Source organism: Mesoplodon mirus (genome assembly GCF_964341445.2).
Source record: "Mesoplodon mirus genome assembly, chromosome: 9".
Classification (NCBI taxonomy): Eukaryota; Metazoa; Chordata; class Mammalia; order Artiodactyla; family Ziphiidae; genus Mesoplodon; species Mesoplodon mirus.
Window position 1 is genome coordinate 38,748,595 of NC_138985.1, and position 25,803 is coordinate 38,774,397.

Here is a 25,803-nt window from a genome sequence, read left to right on the forward strand (position 1 = left end):
CAAAACCGGCAGAATCAGAAACACACAGACACTCCTAACTGCCCATGAATACACTTAAATAACTCAAATATTTGAAATTGCAAAGAGCAAAAAAGCCTTTTAAACAAAAACTAAAATTGGTAAAAACATATTTTTAAACAAAGTAGCATCTGTAGGTAGAAAAAAATTTTTAATGAATCTTGGGGAAAATATCTGTCACACAAGAAGTCTCCACTAAATGGTCTCCTAATAATCACATCCAAAAGGAAAAACAAGCCCAATGTTACTTTACAAGGTGAGAGCTCAAAGTTAAAGAAACAATATTAACCAGAAAATATTATAGACAAAAAATAACACTTCTTTTCATATTGAAAGCTTCAGTTAACACAAAAACCAAGGAGGCATACAATGGAATGGGAACAAATGATTAAGAGAAATTTTATATGAATGTCCTTTAAAAAGTGAATTCTAGAATATAAAAGCCCTTACAAAGAACTCAAAGAAGATATTGTTGTCCACATACTGGTACTCAAAGAAAACATAGCCCGACTTCTTGAGGTGTACAGCGTAGATCAAGGATACCGTGCAGTCATCACGATTGGACTCTATGTAATTTCCACGAGGGACCCAGGAAGAGCTGTAGAAACAAAACCATTTCATGTCAGCATTCAGAAACCTTTTTTCACAAGTTCTGTAACTGAGATTTAAAAGCGGTTCCATTGACAAAGCACAGCAGAGGAGTCTGAAGCTCATGTGGAACTCACAGGCCAACACCATTGCTGGAAAAAGGTTCATTTCTTGTGGCACATGACTTCCTAAATGGTGGCATGGTTAAACAATCAAGTTGCTATGTAACTGTTATTTTTCACCAAAAATTTGATTGCTAAACAGATGATCACTAATTCCAGTTGTCTTAGATGGAGTTATTCTCTCAAACAATATCTAAAGTTTTATTTACAAACATATACTTGGCAGGGGAATGCAGGGGTTCCTTGATTATGAGAGAAGATATAGTCCTAGAAAAAGCCAATTTAAAGTGAACCTAAATAAAATATAGATCACAGTGTCATAATATATAGTAGGGGTAAAAGTCTGATTGGAAATTTTATCTAAAAAATAAAATGAAATATTAAGAAAATACACTAGTGAATAAAAGTTGGGTTGTAAATCTAACCATCTAGTTCTTAGATTAATCAATAATGAGTCACGTGCCAACTTTTGGGCCAAAAAAAATTTCCAACCAAACCATATGACAGCACAACTTACTATCCTTCTCTTCAAATTTAACTTTCTATCTGGATGATAAGTGAGATTTTGGCAAATTATTTTCTTTTTACTAACAGAAAAAAAAATTTTGAATGAAAGACTGAGACTTCCACATCCCATCATGACGCACTAATTGGCATTGGATTTGCCCTTTTCTTTAACAATCTAGTAAACTAAACAAAACACGTGAGCCATGTTCAGGCATTTGACAATAGGCAGTGAAGGACTGAGATTCTTGACAGCAGGAAACACATGAGACAAAGCCCAAATTGACCCTGACCTCACCCTTCAGGACACTTTCCAGACCATGGCACAGGGAGATAGCACCCAGGCAGAGCACAGTGATCTCACTGAGCAAAGGAGCAGGGATGAATATTTGGGGCAGCTGAAACAACTGGAATGTTCAGGCCTGAGATGCAGAGAAAACAGGGGCTCCAGAAGTCCACACGGAGTTTCTCTGAAGGTTCAGGCTTGGGTCTGGAGTGGGCAGGCCTACCAGCGAACAGCCATTGCAAAGCTAAGACATAATCAGAGAGGTCACTTTTATGGGAGTCACTAGAGCTCCAGGACAGCCAGAAAGGAGAAAACGTAATAACCCCATTGGACATTCATCTGAGATTCCAGAATTGCCACACTTCAGGAATAAGGGCCATGCCCTAGAGTAGGTATCAGCAAACTTTTTCATAAAGGGCCGGAGAGTCAGTAATTTTGAATTTATGAATCTGGTCTCTCCTGCAATGCTTAACTAGGCCACTGTCGTTCAAAAGCAGCCATAGACAATATATAAATAAATGAGTGCAGCTGTGTTCCAATATAACTTTACTTCCAAAAACCGAGGGAGGGCCCACAGGCCACAGTGTGCCCAACTCTTGCCCTAGAGTAAAGACCATGACCTAGAACTAAGTGTGAAACCAATATCGAGCCACTCTAAAAAAAAATTTTAAAATCAGACCTGACGAGATCAAGGCATTCTTCTTGTAAATAAACTGCCTTCCAGAACAAAATCCAACATCTTTTAAATGAAAGAAAAAAAATAATCCACATTCCCTACATCTTAACATTCATGATGCCCAAGATACAATAAAAATTTACTAGGAATGCAAAGAAGTGGGAAAGTATGACCCTTAATTGAGAAAAAAGATAATCAAAAGAAACAGACAGGGGCTTCCCTGGTGGCGCAGTGGTTGAAAGTCCACCTGCCGATGCAGGGGACATGGGTTCGTGCCCCGGTCCGGGAAGATCCCACATGCCGCGGAGCGGCTGGGCCTGTGAGCCATGGCCGCTGAGCCTGCACATCCAGAGCCTGTGCTCCGCAATGGGAGAGGCCACAGCAGTGAGAGGCCCGCGTACCGCAAAAAAAAAAAAAAAAAAGAAACAGACAGGGGCTTCCCTCGTGGTACAGTGGTAAAGAATCTGCCTGTCAATGCAGGGGACACAGGTTCGAGCCCTGGTCCGGGAAGATCCCACATGCCGCAGAGCAATGAAACCTGTGCACCACAACTACTGAGCCTGCACTCTAGAGCCCGCGAGCCACAACTACTAAGCCCACGTGCCATAACTACTGAAGCCCACAAGCCTAGAGCCTGTGCTCCACAACAAGAGAAGGCACAGCAATAAGAAGCCTGTGCACCGGAATGAAGAGTAGCCCCCGCTTGTCGCAACTAGAGAAAGCCCATGCACAGCAACAAAGACCCAATGCAGCCAAAAATTAATAAATAAATAGATTTATAAAACAAACAAAAAAAAACAAAAGAAACAGACATGTATTTAAGACAGCTCTTCAAAATATAATCAACAACATCAGATAAAAGATAAATACAGCGAGTGAAGGGATGAGGAATCTCAACTATTTTAAGGGAAATAAGAACCATTCTTAAAACTAAATGGAAATTCTAGAACTGAAAATTACAATACATGAAATTGAAAATTCAACAGATGAGCTTAAGATCAAGTTTGAGACTGCAAAAGAAATAGTCAATGACACAGCAATAGAAACTATGTAATCTGAAGTCTAAGAGAAAAAAATTGGGAAAAAAATAGAGGCTCAGTGACTTTTGGACGACACCAAGTGGCCTAACATACATGCAATTGGAATCATAGAAGGAAAAGAGGGAGAGAAAGGGGCAGAAAAGCATTATTGGTGAAATAGTGGTTAACATAATTCTCAAATTTGGTAACAATATCAACCTACAAATTCAAGAAGCTCAGTGAACTTCAAGCAGAGTAAATACAAAGAAAACCACACCATCACAGTCAAACTGTTGAACAGCAAAGATACACAGAACATTTTATAAGTAGTCAGGGAAGTAAAACCACATTACGTAGAAGGGAACTAACCATACAAACTACAGCTAATTTTTTTATCACAAATATGGGAGAGATTCAGAGGTAATGGAACATCTTTAAAGCATGGAAAGGGAAAAGTAAAAGCCCAGACTCATACGTCCAACAAAATATTCTTTGAAACTGATGCTAAAATAAAGATATTTTTAGGTTAAACAAAAAAAAGCTGAGAGAATTTGTGAGCAGCAGACCTGCATTACAAGAAATGATAAAGAAAATTTTACAGGATGAAAAAAATAATACTGGATAAACATGCCAACCTATATACAGGAGGAAAGAGCACCAATAATGATAAATATGTAGATAAGCATATTTTTATCTCTTAAGTTTTTTAAAAAACAATTGATTTTTTAAAAAATTTATTTATTTTTGGCTGTGTTGGGTCTTCGTTGCTGTGTTAGGTCTTTCTCTAGTTGTGGCGAGCAGGGGCTACTCTTCATTGAGGTGCACGGGCTTCTCATTGTGATGGCTTCTCTTGTTGTGGAGCATGGGCTCTAGGCACACAGGCTTCAGTAGTTGGGGCTCGCGGGCTCTAGAGCACAGGCTCAGTAGTTGTGGCGCACAGGCTTAGTTGCTCCACGGTATGTGGGATCTTCCCAGACCAGGGCTCGAAACCGTGTCCCCTGCACTGGCAGGCAGATTCTTAACCACTGTACCACTAGGGAAATCCCATCAATTGATTCTTTTTAAAACATTTCATTGTATTATTGGGTTTATAATGTGTTCCTAAATATAATATATAATCGTAGCTCAAAGATGAGGGTGTAAAGGGAACTACACTGGTGTAAAACTTTACGTATTACATAAAACTTACATATTATATAAAAGTACAATAATAATGCTAATAACACTTTAAGAATAGATATTGTAATTTGTGGCCTTTGTAAGATATCTGAAGATATAAAAACACTAACCATAACAGAAAACAGTGATAAATTGTACTTTTTCAAATGTTAAACTTTTATCATAGGACACCATTGAGAAAATGAAAAGGCAAAAGCTACAGACAGAAGGAAATGTTACGCACACATACATGTATTTCTGCATGCATATGTGTATATGTTAAATATTAAATAAATATATTCATGACATGATCTCATGTCTAGCATACACAAAGAACTCCTACAGCTCAATAATAAAGTGACCCCAAAAAATAGCAAATGCGTAAAACATTTTGACACTTCACACACACACACACACACACGCACAAAACATATAGACAATGGACAGACATATGAATAGTGCTCAACACCTTTATAAAGAAGGGAAATGCAAATAAAAACCACAAGGAGATATTATTTCTCATACACACACTTAGACTAAAATAAAACAAGACTTGACAATACAAATGTTGGTAAATATGTACAACAACTAGAATTCAAATGCACTGTTGGACTCTAATGCTACAGCCATTTTGAAAAGCTCTTAGTTTCTTATAAAGGTCAATGAACATCTTTCCATATGACCCAAGCAACTAAAAAGAAGTAAAAAGAATACAATATTGGGGGCTTCCCTGGTGGTGCTTCCCTGGTGGTGCAGCGGTTGAGAGTCTGCCTGCTAGTGCAGGGGACACGGGTTGAAGCCCTGGTCTGGGAAGATCCCACATGCGGCGGAGCAACTAGGCCCTTGAGCCACAACTACTGAGCCTGCGCGTCTGGAGCCTGTGCTCCGCAACAAGTGAGGCCGCGATAGTGAGAGGCCTGCGCACCGCGATGAAGAGTGGCCCCCGCTTGCCACAACTAGAGAAAGCCCTCGCACAGAAATGAAGACCCAACACAGCCAAAAATAAATAAATTAATTAATTTTAAAAAAAGAATACAGTATTGGGTGGACAGAAAAAAAGGAAGAAAGGAAAAAAGGAGGGAGGAAGGAAGGGAGATAAGCAAAAAAGTAAGAGGCTGAAATTTACACTGAGACAGTTATACTCAATACACTGAAAATTTTCTGCTTATCATTCAATCTCTTTAATGAATAAACAATTCCAAGTTTATTGGAATTAGAAAAAGAAGCCACATCAATATCTCCTGCCCACCAAGACAAAGATCTGAGGTCTCATAACATCCTACTAGTACCTTCCTCTAAGGAACTCTTTTATTTAAAAAAATTGAATTAAATTATACACACACACGTTTCCCACGTTACACAAAAGTACAGTGTTCCTATGAAACCTTTCGTAAGCGGAAATGGCGCAAAGCAAAGAAGCAACTACCTTAGGACACATCTTACTAATGGATTTACAAAATAAATCAAGATAAAGCATAGATCTCAGACACAGTTCAAAGTTACGGGGGCTTGATGCTGAGATGCTGCATGCAGTTCCAGGAAAGGGCTTGGTGCCACTCTCGCTGCCCATGGTGCACACAGCCGCTATGACAGCCCCGCTTGCTGCAAAACCAATGCTGAACAGTATTTTTGCTTTTTGCCCTTTTTTTTTTTTTTTTTTGTAAAAGCGAAAATCCTCTTCAGATTTCTTTTGGTTAGCAAAAAACAGGTACTAATATAGGTTTTTCATAAAAGCGAAATGATATAAAGCAACCTTGGGAAAAGCAGGGGATGCTTGTGTGTGTGTGTGTGTGTGTGTATGTACATAGATAAATATACATCTTGAACTGCATGGGTCCAATTATACGCAGATTATTTTCACTAAAGACACATTACAGTACTACTTGATCCATGGTTGGCTGAATCCGCCAGATGCCAAAGGGTGGATACAAAAAGCCAACTGTTAAGTTATAAGTGGATTTTCAACTCAAAGGAGGATGAGCACCCATAATTCCCACATCGTTCATGTGTGTACATATACACAAATGTACATGTATATACACACACATATACATTTTATATATAGTTAGAATTATTAGATATAACAATTCTGTTAATGCTATCTAACGTCACAACCCTACGTGATGAAATGACTGTTATCAGAAGAGTAAAAATGTCACCTGGCAGAGAGAGAGACAGCTATATAAAGCAAGGGGGAATGGAGGGAAGGTAGGAACGAGGGAGGAGAAAACACATCTGTTATCACAGCTAAATAATTCCCCAGCATCTTTAGCTCATGGTAAAAAAAACTGAGTCGTGAGAAACCATCCTTGTCAGAAGGTAGCCCGAGGCCTAAAGTTAAATTCTCCTAAACATGGCCACGTGAAAGGGGAATGTTACATAGTCGATACAAGAAAACAGGAAGGGTAACAGCCCAAAGATAAACATTTTGTGTTTTTTCAAAACAGTTTATCATTCCTCCAATGTTGTCACAGGCAAACCTAATAATCTCCTGTTAAAAAGGTGGAAATTAAGTAAAGCTGCTTTCCACTTTAGGTGTTTAACCCACTCTGTAACTGGAGACACTCAAGTGTCAAAATGAAGGTTATACATTTTTCCTCTCAGGGGAAAAGAAAAAACATTGAAGTTATTCATTAAAATTACAGAAGGGTTTGTAGAAACACCACTGACTTTCATATAGTTATGCATGTATTATTAGAAAATTAATTTGTTTTCTTAATAGCTTTATTGAATTTTTTGCATACAGTATCTATTATGTCCTAAGAGCAACTATTTTAACCTCATGAAAGTTCAGCTACATTACTCATAAGGACTGTTAAAAAAAAACTGTGACTATTTGCAATTAGTTTATCTATAATCCCAATCACTATCAAGATTATCCTCAACATCTTTCTGGAAAAGAGCAACCACACCCTTCTCAAGGCTCCTCTGGATTCTTACTTGTTACAGCCATCTGGCCTGCTGTCAGAAGGGCCGACCACAGTGTCCATGAATGTTGCAACGTTGGAAAATCCTGCTGGCAATTCATCCCATTCATCAAATTTGATGCCACTGCCCAAGGAGTAGGTGCCTTCACCACACTTACTGCATACCTGATTCTTCATTTCTAGATACTCCCCAGAAGCACAGGAGAAAGCTGGAAGGCAGAAGAATGTATAATCCATTAGTCATCACACCCCCCATCAATTTCCTCCCCTTCACACTGTCACCAGCCTTATTTTTATAAAGCTCTGATCAGGTCACACCCTAATTAAAGCTTTCCAAAATCTCCCTTATCACTACATGCACTTCACAGTCTGACCCCGACCTATCTTACCGGGCTCATCCCTTGACCCATTCTCTTCCAACCATAACAAAATTCTTATCACTCCCAGAATATTTCATCCTCTTTCTCGCCGCTGTGGTCTTTCTTCGGAGATGCGGACCAACGCACCTGCTCACCTGGAAAACTCCCATTCCTAAGTCAAAAAATGACCCTCTTCAGAACAGAAGGTGGGGCCTTACCCCACCAGGCAGTCAACTGTGCCTCTCTCTGTGCTCCTACAATACTCTTCTCATAATACCCCCCTTAAAGATAGACAGACGGATGGATGGATAGATAGGTATCACTTATCAATTGATGTGAGACTTCAAGCTTCCAGAAAGCAGGGATCATTGTTATTTTTGAATTCCTAATTGTACCGGGCAAATACTGAGTGCAAATAAACGGATGAACCAGTGAGTGACGTAAACATAAAGGGGATAATGAGAGGGTAGTGCTTCACATGCAATAGCTAAACAAGTATCTCCACCATGAATCCATGTTTTCACTATTCACGACTCCCACTGAGTTATTTCCACAACCTCCTTCTTTTTACTGATGATGCCAAGTTCTGTGCTAATGCTCAGAAGTACAGCCAGAAAACAGCAGCCACAGGCAATGCGCAGGACAGCTGACACAGTTATAGAAAAGACGGCAATTCTGCCGCTAAGTTATTATTCATTCAGCAAACGCAAACCTATGTCCCCCAAGAGTGGGGCTCTGTGCTCAGAGCAGTATTAGTGACTCAAACGTAGCAAAGAGCTTTCTAATCCTTTAATCAGGATATTAAAGAAACAAGAACAAAATAAGACCTCTAAATTATCCAGTGAAGAAAAACAAATCTCCCAGCCGAGAGCGAAGCAGCAAAACTTCTCATTTAGGTAAACTCCCTTTTAGAATACATTTGGAAATGTAACAAGAAATAAAACAAGCTAATTTTGAAAAAACGAATTAAAGAAATAGAGCTAAAACCCACACTCATCTACTTACTTATCCACTGAATAAATGTTTTTCTTCAGAAAAGCTTAAGATGCTGTACAATGCATTTCTAACCCTCAAATCAACATCCCTAAATTAGCAGAACATCAGAAAACAAGGAAAGGTTAAGCAAAAAGTATTGCATGCTGGCTATAAGGTCAAAACTATCTTGGGGTCAAGTTGTACCACTCCCTAAATCTGTGACCCTGAGTGAAATACGTCACCTCTCCGGGTCTCAGTTTCTATCTCTGAAAAAATAAGATAATAATCATAGTGCTGCCTGATAGAGCTACAATGAGAAACTAAAAAATAGTATAAAGTGGTTAGCACGGTGCCTTGCCTTTAATAAATGCTCACAACATGTGATTATGATCACTACAACATATCAAGAAACAGTTATAGAAAAAAATTTATTTTACTTTTTATGGTTTATAGGTCTTCTAGCAAACTGATAAACAATACCATAAACCAAGAGCCCACATTACACTAAATCAAAGGTCAGCAAACTAGAGCTCACAGGCCAAATCCGGCCTGCTACCTGTTTTTGTAAATAAAGTTTTATTGAAACACAGTCATAACCGTTCATATACATATTGTCTATAGCTACTTTCACACCACAGTGGCAGAGGTGAATAGCTGTGAGAGAGACTGCACTGCCTGCCAAACTGAAAATATTTACTTTCTGATAAAACAGTTATCTTTGAAGACAGTTTAGTCTAGTGTCCAAAACTGAACTTTTAACTTAAATAGTAAGAAGTAACTTTTTATGATAAGTTGTTAAAAGGGACCCTAGACTCTAAAAAGGAGATGATTGTGTTTGTGATATTTCAGAGAGTGTCCATTGCCCTTTAAAGTCATTAAGAATATCGCCAACTCTTTCGGAGGTATTTCTCTAAGGTCAGAAGGAAAACTGAGAGATAACATTAACAGTAAATGTATTGAGTATAACACAGCCAACTCTTTTTACTCACGATAGTTGTACAAAGTTATCGTGAAAACTAAACTGGCAAATAATGAACCATTGCTCCTGGGGAAAATACAGGCTTAGGCCCCTGTGATTCTCTATCAATATCTTCATCAACAAGTCACAGTATCATCTTCATCAATATCTTGTTTTACGGGTTTTTCAGCCAGAAAACATCTTATTTAAAATATGTTGTTGATTCATCAACATTAAACTTATGGCCAACGGCACTAATACTTATAATTGAACTAAGCTTATTTAACTAATACTTATACTTGAACTAAGCTTATTTAACTAATACTTATACTTGAACTAAGCTTATTTAACACGTGAATTTTCTCCAAAAGGCAAGGGACAGCCTTCTTGCACTTAGGATCACCAGCCAGCACTTCAGCACTATTTTAAACAGTAAGATCACCAATAAAAAGCATAAGAATGCAAAAAACATGGTATTAAATAGACTGTGCAAATGACACAGTTGGCAGTATGCAAAATGAAATAAGGAGGCAGCCTGTCACCATCTTCAACCTTAGCTGGGACCACATGGTCGGATGACTCATTTTTACTGCTCTGTACATGTCTGCAAATGACAGTGAAAGTATTACATGGACTGATTTGAGAGTTACAAATAAATTTTTAAGGTAGGTAAATTTGCAAATATGGAATCCATGAATAATCAGGATTGATGTGTTTTAATAGATCTGTGAAGGAGGAAGATACTATGCCCATTCACCAGAAGCAAAAATTGACGCACAGTACATTTAAATAACCCTATTAGAAAATTATCCAATTAACAAGTGGCAAAGATGATATTCAAATTTAGCTCTCTGATTCCAAAGCTCATGTCCCAAGAAAATTCAATTCAAGCAATAATTATTATAATCATTGCAAAAAGGGCAAGTAATGTCAAATTAATTCATTATTATATTTCACATCTTTCTTCATTTGCTGTCTTGAACTGTTAAAAAATATTCATGTGCATTATAAAGCAATAACAATTCCCTACCCCCAGGTATCTTATGAAATTTTTAATATATTATAGCTGAAACACACACATTTACCAAATATTTTAGCAAGTTACTAACTTCCATATGCCTCAATGTCCACACCTATAAAAGGAAAATAATAGTAATATCTATCTACAAGCATTTTGGGAGTAAATGAGATATTCCATATAAAACATTTAGCAGTGTGCCTGACATAAAGCACATAATAATTGTTAGCTGCAATTATTAATAATATAATTCAGGGGTCTGGGACAATCAGAATTCTGCCACTGGATTGATGGTTTTACATCTCTTTAGAATAATTCCATGGTCAAAGTTAGGTGAATAGTTATAGGGCCTTTAGTAATACAGATGAGCTAAAGAGTCTACAGCTTTTTGTATTTTAATTATTGCCTCCTCCTCAACCTTTTTTTCCACCCTGGAAGGCAGCTCTAGAGCCACATGTCAAAGGAAAGGAAGAGCCACACGTTCTTATTAAACACAATTTACTCCATGAGATGATGTCAACACAGCCCTACCGACCTCTTCAGGCAGGCATCAACAAGGACCAGCTTTTCCTTTCCTTATTCCCTCTGTCCTAACCACATCTACTTTCTACTTTTACTCTGCTTTCTTGGCCTTTGGTTTTTAGTTGAATTAGAAGGGTTTTTATAACCTTGAGGACTATACTCTTCATTCAAATTCGCTTACAGTACAACATAAGACTTTTTTAAATTAAAATATAGTTGATTTACAACGCTGTGCTAGTGTCTGGTGTACAGCAAAGTGACTCAGTTATACACATATATACATATTCTTTTTCATATTCTTTTCCATTATGGTTTATTATAGGATACCGAATATAGTTCCCTGTGCTATACAGTAGGACCTTGCTGGTTATCTATTTCATATATAGTAGTTTGTATCTGCTAATCCCAAACTCCTAACTTATTCCTCCCTCACCCCCTTTTGACTTTGGTAACCATAAATTTGTCTTCTATGTCTGTGAGTCTGTTTCTGTTTTAAAAATAAGTTCATTTGTGTCATATTTTAGATTCCATATGTAAGTGATATGAGATGTATGGTATTTGTCTTTCCCTCTGACTTACTTCACTTAGTGTGATAATCTCTAGGTCCATCCATGCAGCTGCAAATGGCACTATTTCATTCTTTTTTTACAGCTGAGTACTATTCCATTGTATACTTGGACCACATCATCTTTACCCATTCGTCTGTCCATGTACATTTAGGCGGCTCCCATGTCTTGGCTGCTGTAAGTAGCGCTGCAGTGAACACTGGGGTGCATGTGTCTTTTTGAATTAAGAGTTTTCTCCAGAGGTATGCCCAGAACGGGGACTGCTGGATCATATGGCAACTCTATTTTCAGTTTTTTAAGGAACCTCCATACTGTTCTCCATAGTGACTGTACCAATTCACATTCCCACCAACAGTGTAGGAGGGTCCTCTTTTCCCCACACCCTCTCTAGCATTTGTTATTTGTAGACTTTTTAATGATGGCCATTCTGACTGGTGTGAGGTGATACCTCATTGCAGTTTTGATTTGCATTTCTCTAACAATTAGGCATGTTGAACATCTTTTCATGTGCCTAGTGGCCACCTGTATGTCTTCTTTGGAGAAATGTCTGTTTAGATCTTCAGCCCATTTTTTGATTGGGTTATTTGTTTTTTTGTTATTGAGATGTATGAACTATTTGCATATTTTGGAAATTAAACTCTTGTCAGTGGCATCATTTGCAAATATTTTCTCCCAGTCCATAGGTTGTCTTTTCCTTTTGTTTATAGTTTCCTTTGCTGTGCAAAAGCTTATACATTTGATTAGGTCCCGTTTGTTTATTTTTACTTTTATTTCTATTGCTGTGGGAGACTGACCTAAGAAAACAATGCTACAATTTATGTCAGAGAATGTTTTGCCTATGTTCTCTTCTATGAGAACTATATATACTCTACTATACATAGTATATATACTATAGAGTATATATACTATATACTACTATAAAGATAGAAATATGCAGGTGTGGAAAACAACATTTATATCCATCTGTCCCCAACCAGCAAATGGCTGGGCAACTTACTTAACCCTCCTTGCCTCCATGCATTCACATTCCAAGGATGACACAGCTTTCCCCTCCTCCCTCACAGGACTGCTTGTGGTCCTATGAGAGACTGAAAACCACTCTGAGAATAAAATATGACATGAAAATTTAAAGCTTTACTGTCATCATGCAACCACCCCGTACAATGTACCAAATAATAGTCTCTGAATTGAATCATTTATATGCTGATTATCATCTATGATTCATGCCTAACAATAAAGAACATCTATTTTTAATCTTTTCATCACAAGGACCTCTTAGTTTTGCTTTTCTTCCTTCAGAGACCTCATGCTATGGAAGACGATGGCTATGCTATGGAAAATGATGGCTATCAATTACCTTTATTCATAATTCATCCATTTTTGCTACTTTAATTCAAAGTTATTACTAAAACAGCAATAAGAAGCAGTAATAAAACTTTCAGTTTACTTGTTCAATGAGATGTTGATGGTATAGGGAGCCTATGCACTCTCATTACAGGTAAGTATATGGGAATCACACTATATTATGTCACTCAACAGATATTTCTTATCTAGTATTTAGTAGGCAAACACTAGGCACCAAGGATATTTTGGTGAATAAGATGGAAATAGTCCCTACTCTCATGGAGCATCTAGTCTAGTCTACTCTAGACTTATCTTCCTCAAAATAGACTGAATTTACATTTCACTAAGATCAATTCACTGTAAAACTATCGTATCTGTTAACGTAAGTTAATAGCTAAATAAAAAATAGTTACAAATATTCATGGGGAAATGATTAATTAAATCAATTCCAGAATTAAGATGAGCCAATACGTCTATTTTCTTCAATTGTCTCATTTCATTTACATAAGATAAATAAAACAAGGTTAAAGCTGCAGGCATTGTCATTACTGCCTATACAAGAAGAACACTCTTCCAACTATTACTATTATTCACAGCCATTAAGGAAAATACAAACAGGGAAAATAATGCACAGATTGTGGGTCTCAAAAATGATAAATTTTACCTTCATCAATCATTTAGCCAATCAATTATCATTATCAGATTATTAAAGCTTCAACTGCCCGCCAGGTTTATAATTCTTCCCACAGAAAACAAAAAGGAAGTAAGCAATGGCATCTAAAAAGAAGGTGAACATCAGCTTCAATCCAGCGAATCTCGGCTGCTCTTCTTCCCTCAGTGCCAGTGACAAGGAGAATGCTCAGACATTTTCTTTTCTAAATTCTTATTTGTGAAATTCTTAAAGAAGAAAAATAATTTCTCTCATTTTACAAAAATGAAAGTGAGACAGGAAGACTCCAAAACAATACATTAAAAGAGGCCATTTCTTATGATCCAGCAATCCGAATCCTGGGAATATACCCAGACAAAACTATTCAAAAAGATACATACACCCTTATGTTTGTTGCAGCACTGTTCACAATAGCCAAAACATGGAAACAACCTAAATGTCCATCGACAGATGAATGGATAAAGAAGATGTGGTGCATGTATACAATGGAATATTACTCAGCCATAAAAAAGAACAAAATAATGCCATTTGCAGCAACATGGATGCAACTAGAGATGGTCATACTAAGTGAAGTAAATCAGAAAGAGAAAGACAAATGCCATGTGATATCATTTATATGTGGAATCTAAAGTATGGCACAAATGAACTGATCTACAAAACGGAAACAGACTCATAGAGAACAGACTTGTGGTTGCCAAGGGGGGTGGGGGAAGGGAGAGGGATGGACTGGGAGTTTGGGGTTGGTAGATGCAAACTAGTACATTTAGAATGGATAAACAACAAGGGCCTAATGTATAGCACAGGGAACTATATTCAGTATCCTGTAATAAACCATAATGGAGAAGAATATTTTTAAAATTCACACATATTATACACATATTATATACACGTGTAACTGAGCCGCTTTGCTGTAGAGCAGAGATCGGCACAACGCTGTACATCAGCTCTACTTCAATAAAACTTTTTTAAAAAGAAAAAGAAAAAGAGGCCATTTCTTGCTGATGTTCTTATTCACTGAAGGCATTTCTTCCCCTTGGCTGAAGGGAATCTTTGATCTGTTTCACTGAGATTTTATTTGTACTACGTGTGTTTTTCTTGTCAAGATCCACAAGGCAGCAATGCAGGCTGATTGTGGGTACATCACCTGTCTGCCATGTTCAAGATAAGGTTGGAGGAGAATAACAGAAGGTAACACTGTGCAAATTCTAACAGCAGCAGGCACTGCAGTGTACCTATGAGGAGTATATATCCATGATCACTGAGGAGCTATACTGGTCTACTCCACTCTAGTTCACAGGTGATGGAATATGAGGCATGATGTGATCATAGAATGAATAAATTATGATATGTAATAACACTTAAAACTATCAGAATGGGGCTTCCCTGGTGGCGCAGTGGTTGAGAATCTGCCTGCTGATGCAGGGGACACGGGTTCGAGCCCTGGTCTGGGAAGATCCCACGTGCCGCGGGGCAGCTGGGCCCGTGAGCCACAACTACTGAGCCTGCGCATCTGGAGCCTGTGCTCCGCAACAAGAGAGGCCGCGACAGTGAGAGGCCTGCGCACCGCGATGAAGAGTGGCCCCCGCTTGCCACAACTAGAGAAAGCCCTCACACAGAAATGAAGACCCAACACAGCCAAAAATAAAAATAAATTATTTTAAAGAAGGCTCAACATTAAAAAAAAAAAAAAAAAGAAAAGAAACTATCAGAATGACCAAAAGGGACTTTCGAGATCACCTGGTACAAACCCTCCCAAAATGGATGCCAAGTTTCTTCATCTGTGTGACCTAGAGCATCTTAGTTCAACTTTTCTACCGTCACCACAGGCAGACTCACTATCTATGAGTCTCATGACTCCTATGACTCTCTACCTAATAAATAGACTCCCTGCAGTACCATGGAGCTAAAAGATTTTATTATAGCTAAGCTAAGAAAAATCCACTGTTCGTATTTGAAGTAAAGAGGAATAGCATTCAAAAAACATACCTCTGCCCCAGAAGTCAAAAGATGTGAGTTCTAGTTCCAGCAGGGCTGCCTGGCCACATGTGGAGTTAACACACGAGCTGCTGTGCAAAGTCTGAAGTGGCACAGTTAAATGATCAGAACCGAATTCTTAAAGCCTGATGCTACCAATAACCACCTTTAACTTTCCATTAAGACTTGGGGATGAAGATGGGGGCCACAGAGATGTTTGTAAGTTCAGATTTGTGAAATTCTTTGACAGAGAAGGGAGAAAAAATAATTTTCACCTCTCATTTTACAAAAATGAAAGGGAGACCGGAGACATACAAAGCAGTACATTAATACAAACCACTCTGGCCAATGTTCTCTAATTCACTGTTCTCTGAAAAGAATATTCAGTCAAAGGACTGCCTCTCCATCTGTGAAAATGGATTCTCGCCTCTAACATTCTTTCCCGCGAATGGGTCCTCCAGAACCCTAACAGCTAGGATGGTATGACAGTCACTGCGCTTTGCAGAGAAGACTGATCAGCCAGAATACCTGCTCTCCCTCCTCCCCACCCCCCCAAAAAAAATCACCAACTCCTGGTGTTACATAGAAAACTGATCCATGTAACACCACAGCTATCATCCCCATTAAATTAGTGGAGCCTAGATTAAAACTTCCCATCTTTTTTACAAGCAAAAGCTAACTAAGGTAGATTCCATCTTTTAAAAAAACCCACAAGTGTAGTTTACTGTGGCTTCTTGACTTCGGTGTTTGATGGGGAAGAGGACAAATTCCAGTTCATCGAGCGCAGGATGACACAAGGTTTATGGGAAAAAAAAAACTAACAGCGAAGGTCAGGGGAAGGACAATGTTGAGAGTATTTGATGAGGTCACCAACGGGGGCAGAGCAGTACATCTGGGAAGTCAGTTTTCTCACCTTCCAATTAGGTCCCAACACTTTGATTCTTATCATCCTGAACTTTTCCTCCTTAGAAAGTGTTGGTCACCCTGTACTTCCTGAGAGTTTCTCTGCCCTTGATTTTGCCGTTTTGAGGGCTGAGTTCTCTCATCTCCTCATAAAACACTTTTTTCAAAGAACCTCCCTCGACCACAGCTCCCATCAAACACAACTGATGTAGAGCCTGTTTCTGATCTGTTATCGTAACACTCTCACGCGTTGCTGTCTTTCACCCACCACTAGCGTGTTGCTGAGCAGATTTAACTCCAACACTCTTCCCACCTGGAATTGGATGCATCAACATCCCAAACTAAGCCTATTGAGGACAAAATGTTTCCGTCCTTTCATATGTAGAATAAAGTTTTACTAATCTGATTAGATCTCCGTGTTTCACCTATGGAAATGAAACACCGAAGACAGTCTCTAATTTGATGGCACCAAGGTTATTCAATCAACAAATATCCCAGTGTTTGAAGCTGCCTTAGGATCCAGGAGAGGATGACAGCTCCTCTCCTCTTGGGAAGAATGAAACAGGACTCTATCCTAAATTAAGCATTTCTGTAGTTGAAAAAATACCGATATTTTTCTAATACATGTTAGATAATGAACGCGTACTCTATGTATGTTTTCTAGACATGTCTACAGTTTTCTAGACACAGAAGAAAAAAGCTAAGCAACTCATTGTATTTGAGGATATAACTACAAATGTGCCTTACATTCAGAACGTTATTCCCTTACCTTTCAGAAAAATAGACACAATTAAGAATAAAATCTACACGCAGGTCAGTAATCAATTAAAATAAACCCCCAAGCAATATATCGGAGGCTTTAGATGCCATCTTTTAAAAACTCCACTTACCTATAGGAGATTTGCATCATATTTCTATCAAGAGGTAAATGTAAGGTGACCACAATGCCTCAAGAAGGGGCCTAACAACTTGTTCAACAAACACTGTAGTCCTGTCCAAAGAGGCGCGACACCATAGGGGTTAAGAACACGGACCCAGGAGGTAGGGTGCTCGGTTTCAAATCCCGGTTCTGCCTTTGACCTACCTGTGGGAGGTATCCCAGTGCCTCCTTCACAAGGTCGTTGGCATGACTGGGTTTGACTGAACACCTGTAAAGCATTTACAGCTGTGCCTGACATACAGCAAGTAAAGATTGGCTATTATGCATTTTATTGTTACTTTCACTAAGTTATATTATTATATAATTATGACTCCAGGCACTATAGATTACATTTATCATTCCATTTAAGGCCCGCAAACACCTGCGAATAGCTGTCTCCAGGTTAAAGTCCTTGGTGTAACACACTGAGCCTATGAGATTTGTCAGAACCTCTGTCCCTGCTCACATTCTCCCTGAGTGCCATCCACACAGACCTCCCAGAGCCCCCAGGAAAACCCAGTGCTGCCTCTAAGTTGCACCTCTGCCCGCGTTTCCTCTGCCTCAAATGCCACTCTGCTTCATCGAGTGCATGAACACCTTCCTTGAGGGTTCGCCTCAGAGATCCTCAGAAAACTAACACGTACGGCCCGTTAAGTATGGCATTTAATCCCTGGCTCAACTCGAAGTCAGGGCACAGTTCTTCACATCAACCTGCCAGGAGTCAGATAACTTTCCAAGGTGATTCAGTCTGCATTTCAAACTCACACCTGCTTCACTGTGAGGTCCTCTTGACTCCCTCCCTCCCCAGCAAGATCACCCTAGGTATTTGTATCTATCTTGCACTTTGCCCCTATACTCGAAATAATTTATTACCCATGGGCTCACTTACTAGAATAAAAAGTCCTGGAAAAAACAGGAATCTCTTGTTCATTTATTTTTGGATCCCTATCATCAATACTCAACAAATGTTTAGTGAACGAATTAAAACTCAATAAATACCTGTGGACTAAATATTTTGCTCAAGACATACAAGCCTGTTGCAGATCTGGGGTTTCATCTGAGACGTATATCACACCTGGCCACTAACTGTGGGAGGCCTGGGACTGGACACCCATGCGGTAATGCTCCAACTGAGACTTACAGAGCAAAGAAATTGCATGAAATTAGTTAAATCATAGCACAAGTAACAACGTATAAAAATTTACTAAATTAGCCTGCCATGTGTATTTAAGTCTGTGTTCCTCCAAAAACGTTATATGCAGAAATTAGCAAAAGGGTGCAATTACACATTGGATAAAAGAGTCCTATAATCAAATATACTTGGGAAACTCTGGGTAAAACAGAATGCAGTTAACACACAGTAAATGTTTTATAAATAATTACCATGTTTCTCAGAGATTTTATTATGAAAATGTGGACTGCATCCCTCCATCAAGGGGATACAGCATTCACCATTTTTTAAAAGTATTGGTATTTCACGACAAAAAACCTCAACACGCTTTTTTTGTTTACATGAAATATTTCTTGGGATGAGTATTCCACAGAACAGACTTCCGGCATGATACGCAATCACCATTCAATATCAACGTACTCAATTTGCCCAGAGGCACTGGCTGCCGTACCAATAACATCGCTACACGACTGAAATAGACTAGGTATTGAGTCCTGCAGAAGAGCCTACATTTCAAAGAGCTATGATTCCCCCCAAAAATGGATTTTTAAATATCCCACCCAGGAAGCTAAAGCCAACTCTCTTTCCATGAGAATCCTTCCTCTCTTTCAACTCCAAACTAGAATCAAAAGATGTTGACTCAAACTGTCACCTCTGCTTACTCCTTAAGGCCCATGAGATGTAGGTTATGACAATAGATCAGAGAGACACAATGGAAAAAGGAAAACAATTGTAGTCAAGGGTTTTTCTTCTAATCTGTATATAGCATTTCTTAATCTAAGAACCAAATATTAGTTTATATAAATACTGAAGTACAAGATTAAACAATGCCCACAATACTATAACCTGATGCTAACATACCAAATGGGATTACAAATATCTTAAATAGTCATCCCCAATTAGAAAATGATGTGTTAAGGTTGAAGTCATGGGCTGAGAAATATGGGAAGGAGTAAGCAAGAGAAGATACACACTCCCCAAAGGAAGAGATAACTTATGTTTATTTCCCTTCAGTGCTCTAGACTTTTCTGAAAATATGTAAGGCAATAGGTAAAGGAATTCTCTCCTCACTCCTAGTAGCCAGGCTTTTATTTCTAAGGTTTGGTTTGAAACAAAAAGTCCCTTCTCCCCTCTGTGGTTGGTGAGAGAAGAGAGAGAAGAAGGAGAGAGAGAAGGTACCCCATCCAGGCAACCATTCCAAAATGACTATTGTTTTTGACAATCTAAGAAAGTCAAGAGGACACCCAGAGAGTCAAGGGAAGATTTTTTAAACTCTCATGCAAGAGGGAAGTGACGCAGCAGTGGAGAACGGATGGAGTCAGAACAGGGGTTATATCCCCTCGTTCTGGGAGGAGGCAATGAGTGCTGTGTTCAGGAATGACATGCCACCTGCAAGCTGTGCCTGAGTGATGCCCACGGACACGAGACTCAGCACCAGGGCTTGGAAGAAGCAGCAAAGTTCCCTGGAGCTAAGCCTGGAGCCAGCAGAGAGAAGGAGCAAGATGAAGGCATTTCAGCGGCCCACTGCAGCACTGCCTAAGACACTGAGGTTTCCAGAGCAGGGGGACGGCAGGACAATGAGAAGCTGTGTCAGTTAATAACCAGAGGTCTCTCCATCCCACTTCCTGAGGGCAGCAAGCCTCAAGCTCACATACAGTCCAGCAATCGGCCACAGCAAAAACGGATGCCTGACTTCTCATTAAGCTTCACGCAGAGCCTTGTAGCCAGATTTTACATGATTGTTTTTAAAAATAAAGATATAATATAGCTTGCCCATCAATTCTATTTAAAAAAATGCACAGGTGCTACATAAACATTCCCATAATCCCTTTCCTAAGGAAAGGCCTCCTCTACTGCTTCTTTCTGAGGAAGGGGGAAAGATCTAGCTAATTACATTTTGAAGACTCTATAGGAATTTCCACCGAGGCCACATTCTGGGTTTTGCTTCACTGAGAGACACTAGGATCTGGGGAAATTATGTCTCACACAACCATCGCCCTAAATATTTTTCACTTACTTGAAGCTGCCGTGTTCCGCGTTTTTCTTTTCTTTTATGTGGCCCAACTCCTGGGCCATATCATCAAAATGTAACTGCTGAGTCTAGTGTCTGTGGGCATCACCCCCCCATCGCAGGTCTGGGCATCACTCAGGCACAGCTTGCAAGTAACATGCCACTCCTGAACCCCAACACTTTTATCCTCTTTTATCCTTGAAACACAAACATCGAATACCTTCCCTTGATGATGGCCAGCGACAGAGCGTTATGCCACACCATCCCCACCCCAATAGGGCCCTGGAAGCTCCGCCAGGCTGTCATCTTCAAGTGGCAATCTAACTCAGTGGGTAAGAGACAGGCTCTGGAATCAAACATGTCTGTACTTGAACCCCAGATCTGCCATGTCCTGGCTATATGACCCAACCTGCAGTAACTTACTTCACCACTTTAAGCCTGAGTTTTCTCATCAGTAAAGTGGAAATACTAACACTAGTTATCTGAGATGGTTGTTGTGAGGATACAACAGAAAATCATGCAAAGCTCCAAGCACGATGTTTAGCATGTAATCTGTATATGAGAAATGGTAGCTATTACTAGCAGTAGAAAATCTAAGCCACTGAAGGAATACTCAGTTATTACCATAACTGCCTTCAGCAGTGAGTTTCAAAATAACTTGCCTTTACCATACAAAAAGAAGTCACAATCAGAGGCCAGACTAATAAGTTCCAGAGCTGATATAAGTATACGACACAAAAATACGTGTAAATTCAGATTTCAGACAAACTGCCAAGACAAAAAATGCCCCAGCCATCACATAAGTAGTATCATTTCCAGGTATCATTTTTTAAAGTAAGCACTATCATCATTTAAAGTGATAAACAACTAATAGTGAGTTTACTAGACCAAGTTCTTAGAGCAGTTCAAGCTGGCATGTCAAATTCATAACATTATCTGTGGAAGATCATAGTAAATAATGAGCAAAAACATCCCTGGCAACATTCAAATAGAAATAATTTGTATTGAAGCATCAGTTCTGAAACAGATTTTTAAACCCTTGGTCAATAAATTTAATCACTAGTGTCCTGGTAAGTGTTGAACAACCGGCTCTCAAGAGGCACCTGATTTGTAGTGTTTGCCAATTCCCATGGTGTAAATACTCCACCATGGCCCATTTCAAAGGAACAATGAGTTCTCAGAAGCCAGTGCCAGCCAACAGAAGCACACCACTTAGATACAGAGTAGTATTCAAAATGGTTACACACTCCACCTCAATAGGGCTGTTTACAAGGAACCAAGGAATAAGCCCACAAGTAAAAGGTAAATATAGATAAATGATATACGGGTTTTCTAGGAGGGTGACAGAAGCAATTTTGCAATGAGCTAATTCCACAGGCAATACTCAGGCTGTTTCCCTTTTAACTGCAATCCTCCCTCACTGAGAGCTGGTCCTCTTTCTGCACAGGTGGTCACATATACCCCAGCCTTGGATCATCTTCATATCCACTGACACCACTATCCTCATAAGATTCTTGCTAGACCCAAGTCTTTCTCTGGTTACCTGGGTTCTTAGGTTCTCTCTGTATTCATTTAATATCATTCACCAAGAAATAATGGCTTTCTTCCTTAATTTTCCTCCTAAGATTTGCCATCTTCCTGTCTCTCTTTTATCAGTAAACCCACACCTATGCTAAAACTCCTCCAGCCGGTAACAGAGATACAGTTTCTCTATGAAGAGGAAGGAATTAGCTCCCCGTTTAATTCATTTGCTTATCTGCTCTTTCATTTGGGAACAAAAGAACTCAGCTTTTAGGAACACCATTTGGAAGGCTGAAGGAAAACCAAAATAATCTCTCTGTCTTATTCCAGCTTTGAACTCTAGGACACCCCAAGATGACTTCACTGCAGGAACCTGTGACTCACCAAACTCAAGAATTTTAAAAAGTAGATTTTATAAATGAAAATAAATTTCATGACATATTTCTGTTAATTCAAAATGTTGCACTTCAAACTTGCTTAATTGCTAAAAGACAAGCTGTTGAATGTGATAGTCATCAATTCTCTACTCTCTCTGTACGTTACACTATAAAGTCAAATTATAATATTTCTATGGGAAGAAAAAAATAAAAAAATAAATCCATTGCCGGATGAAAGTGTGTGTATGTGTGCTGGTAATGAAATCATAACAATGTGACTGTACTTAATGCCACTGAACTGTACACTTAAAAATGATTAAGATGGTACATTTTATGTAATGTGTTTAACAATATTATGTGTACCAAACGTTACTACGTGTATCAAAAATGTTTGAAAAGTCTCTTAAAATGGAAAGAAAAAAAGAAATCTATTAAATAGAAATTCTGGGCTTCCCTGGTGGCGCAGTGGTTAACAGTCCACCTGCCGACGCAGGGGACACGGGTTCATGCCCCGGAACGGGAAGATCCCACGTCCGCGGCTGGGCCCATGAGCCATGGCCGCTGGGCTTGCACGTCGGGAGCCTGTGCTCCGCAACGGGAGAGGCCACAACAGTGAGAGGCCCGCGTACCGCAAAAAAAAATAATAATAATAAAAAATAAAATAAAATAAATAGAAATTCTGCCACTCTGCCCTTTAGAATTTCAAGTAGGACAGTAAACCAGATTAAAACAAATAAATAAAAATAACACCCTTTAATATTGCCTGTGTCTCGTTACAGACCAGACATAAGGGCACTGAGTGTTGAGAAAGGATGCTTTTGCTCTGCTAGATCAATGTTCTTTTTTTCAAAGGTCTTTTATATATGCCCTACAAGTAACTTCTCGGGCTCATGTGAGGGGCTTGTGGTTTAATCAGGAAAACAAACGGTCAAAAAGTCAAAACGTACTGCATTCTTTGCCTCTCACTGGGTCAGGCAGGCCAGAGCAGTCCACTGCAGAATTCGGAATGGCAACTCTCCATCTGGAGCCACTGCTATCACATTCTGTATATTCAAAGTGGTAATCTTCCTGCAAATAATCACAAACACAAGCCTTTGTTAGAGCCAATTTTAATGGGACAACTGCGCTTTCTCAGTCATCCCCAAACCTGCCTGGAAGCCTGGTTCCAAACTGTTCTCTCTGCTTGATCCTTACTCTTCCCCCACTCCATCCATACCAAGCAGTACTTTGATCAAAAATGTATCATGCCAGGCACTGAGTAGGCGCTGAGGACCTGACAAGGGCCATGACAATCAGGCGCTCATGGGGTGACCAGCGAACTGTACTCTCACCCACCCCAAAAGGCAACAGCACACAGTCCCTATTTTTTGCAGGCTTCTTAAGCTCTAAATAATTGATAGATATGAATATAAAAGTAAAATAACCCTAGGAAATTGAAGGCTGTCACTGTCCCAAATTTTTCAAAGAAAGAAATAGGAGAGCTGTTCCCATTGACCTAATTTCTCACTCTGTTTAAAATTTAACAGAAGGTTGAATGATTAATCATCCAAATACTAACTAAAAGACTACCAGTTTTTAAAGCAGCTCTCCCAGGCTCCATCTCCCCCACCACAGCAAGCTGCCTTCGATCACAGACTGTAACACAGACCATTTATTACAATCACCAAATAAGACCAACCCACTTGTCTCTGGCCTCTATCTTCACTTGACCTCCCATGCTCAGAGCACATTACACCCGTGAGATGCTTGAGCTGAGAGGAACGAGGACAAAATGTCATTAGACGTTTCAAGAATGAGAGAAGTTATAAATCTACTCCAAAGTATTTCAGTTCAGTATCTTAGAAGTTGCTAGTCTGCTTCATCTACTCTGTTTGCCTCCTTTACTGTATCAATGACAGGAGTGAATGGAAATATTGCCACATAACCATCAGGAAACCAGGTGGGGAAGTCTGTGTGTGTATATGTGATATGTGTGTGTGTATGTGATGTGTGTGTGTGTGTATACATGGAAAGAATACCAGTTAAAAGGTAGGTTCTGGAATCAGGTCTGAGTTTGAATTGACATTTCATTCCGCCACATGCAGTCAATGTGCTATATTGGACAAGCCACTTTACCTCTCAAAGCAACCATTTTTTTCATTGGTAAAATTACAATAATAGTATTTCCTGTCTTGTATGGCTCTTGTGGCAGTTAATTGAGATAATGTCTGTAAAATGTTAGGCATTTAAGCTACACTGGGTTAGCACTTATTAGTGGTAGAATTATTATCCTTCTTAAGGGCAATGTGGGTACAGAGGATGATACAGAGGAAGAAGCTAGTGGTAACAGGATAAGGCACAAACAACCTGAGTCTCTGTTTCCCCTGCTTCAATTTCCGCACACACTTATGATAAACGAGAAGGGACTGAGAGTTAGGGAAGGTGTAATTACCGGGCTGGAAGCAAAGGCCTTATGCTGCATTAGGACTCTCCCCAGAATTAAGATTCAGTTTATACTTCAGGCAATCATCTCTGAAGAGTATTTTTTTCCACTCAAATTTTTTTTTACAAAGTTTGGTAACAGACGATTTAAGATTGTTATTTGACAAGAGTCTAGATTTCAGATATGTTTTACTGTCAACTGAGGACGAACCTACATATGTAAAAAAAAAAAATCAATAAAAGCTGCCAAATGGGAAAGGCTTTCCAGAGGGAAAGATGGGAGGAAGGAGGGGGAAAAGGGAGGAAGGGAAGTAGGAAAAGAGGAGAGGGAGGGAGGGAGGAAAACATAACAAAGGTCACTAAATTTGACAACATACAAATGTTAAACACTGTACACCAAAAGTCATCATAAAGAAAAGTAAAAGGTAAACAACAAAACAAACTGGTGAAGAAACACACAGCAAAGTTTAACTAACTTAAGAATACTGGGTTTCTGAGTTCTGGAAGTGAATGGTGGTGATGGCTGTACAACAATATGAATGTACTCAGTGCTACTGAACTGGACACTTAAAATGATTAAGATGCTAAATTTGATGTTGTGTATATTTCACCACAATTTTAAAAATTAAAAATGTGAAATAAAAAGAATACTGGGTTTCTAAAGATCGGTAAGGAAAAGGACAAAGAACTATTGGAAGAATGGTCAAAGAACACAAGCAATTCATTAAAGAACAATACAAATGGCCAAGGAGAATATAAAATAAAGTTGAACCTTGCCAAAGAAATACAAATAATG

At 39.1% G+C, this 25,803-nt stretch overlaps 1 protein-coding gene across 1 annotated transcript in view; it reads right to left on the bottom strand.

The window, feature by feature from the left end:
- The window catches only part of ELAPOR2 (endosome-lysosome associated apoptosis and autophagy regulator family member 2), a 179,458-nt gene that overhangs the window by 67,996 nt on the left and 85,659 nt on the right, over positions 1-25,803 (bottom strand). Inside the window, exons 2-4 of the mRNA XM_082632908.1 lie at positions 23,534-23,654; positions 7,312-7,507; positions 469-616 (exon numbers count right to left, since the gene is read on the bottom strand). Coding sequence (XP_082489034.1) covers positions 469-616; positions 7,312-7,507; positions 23,534-23,654 — 465 coding nt within the window. The remainder of the gene's footprint in view (positions 1-468; positions 617-7,311; positions 7,508-23,533; positions 23,655-25,803) is intronic.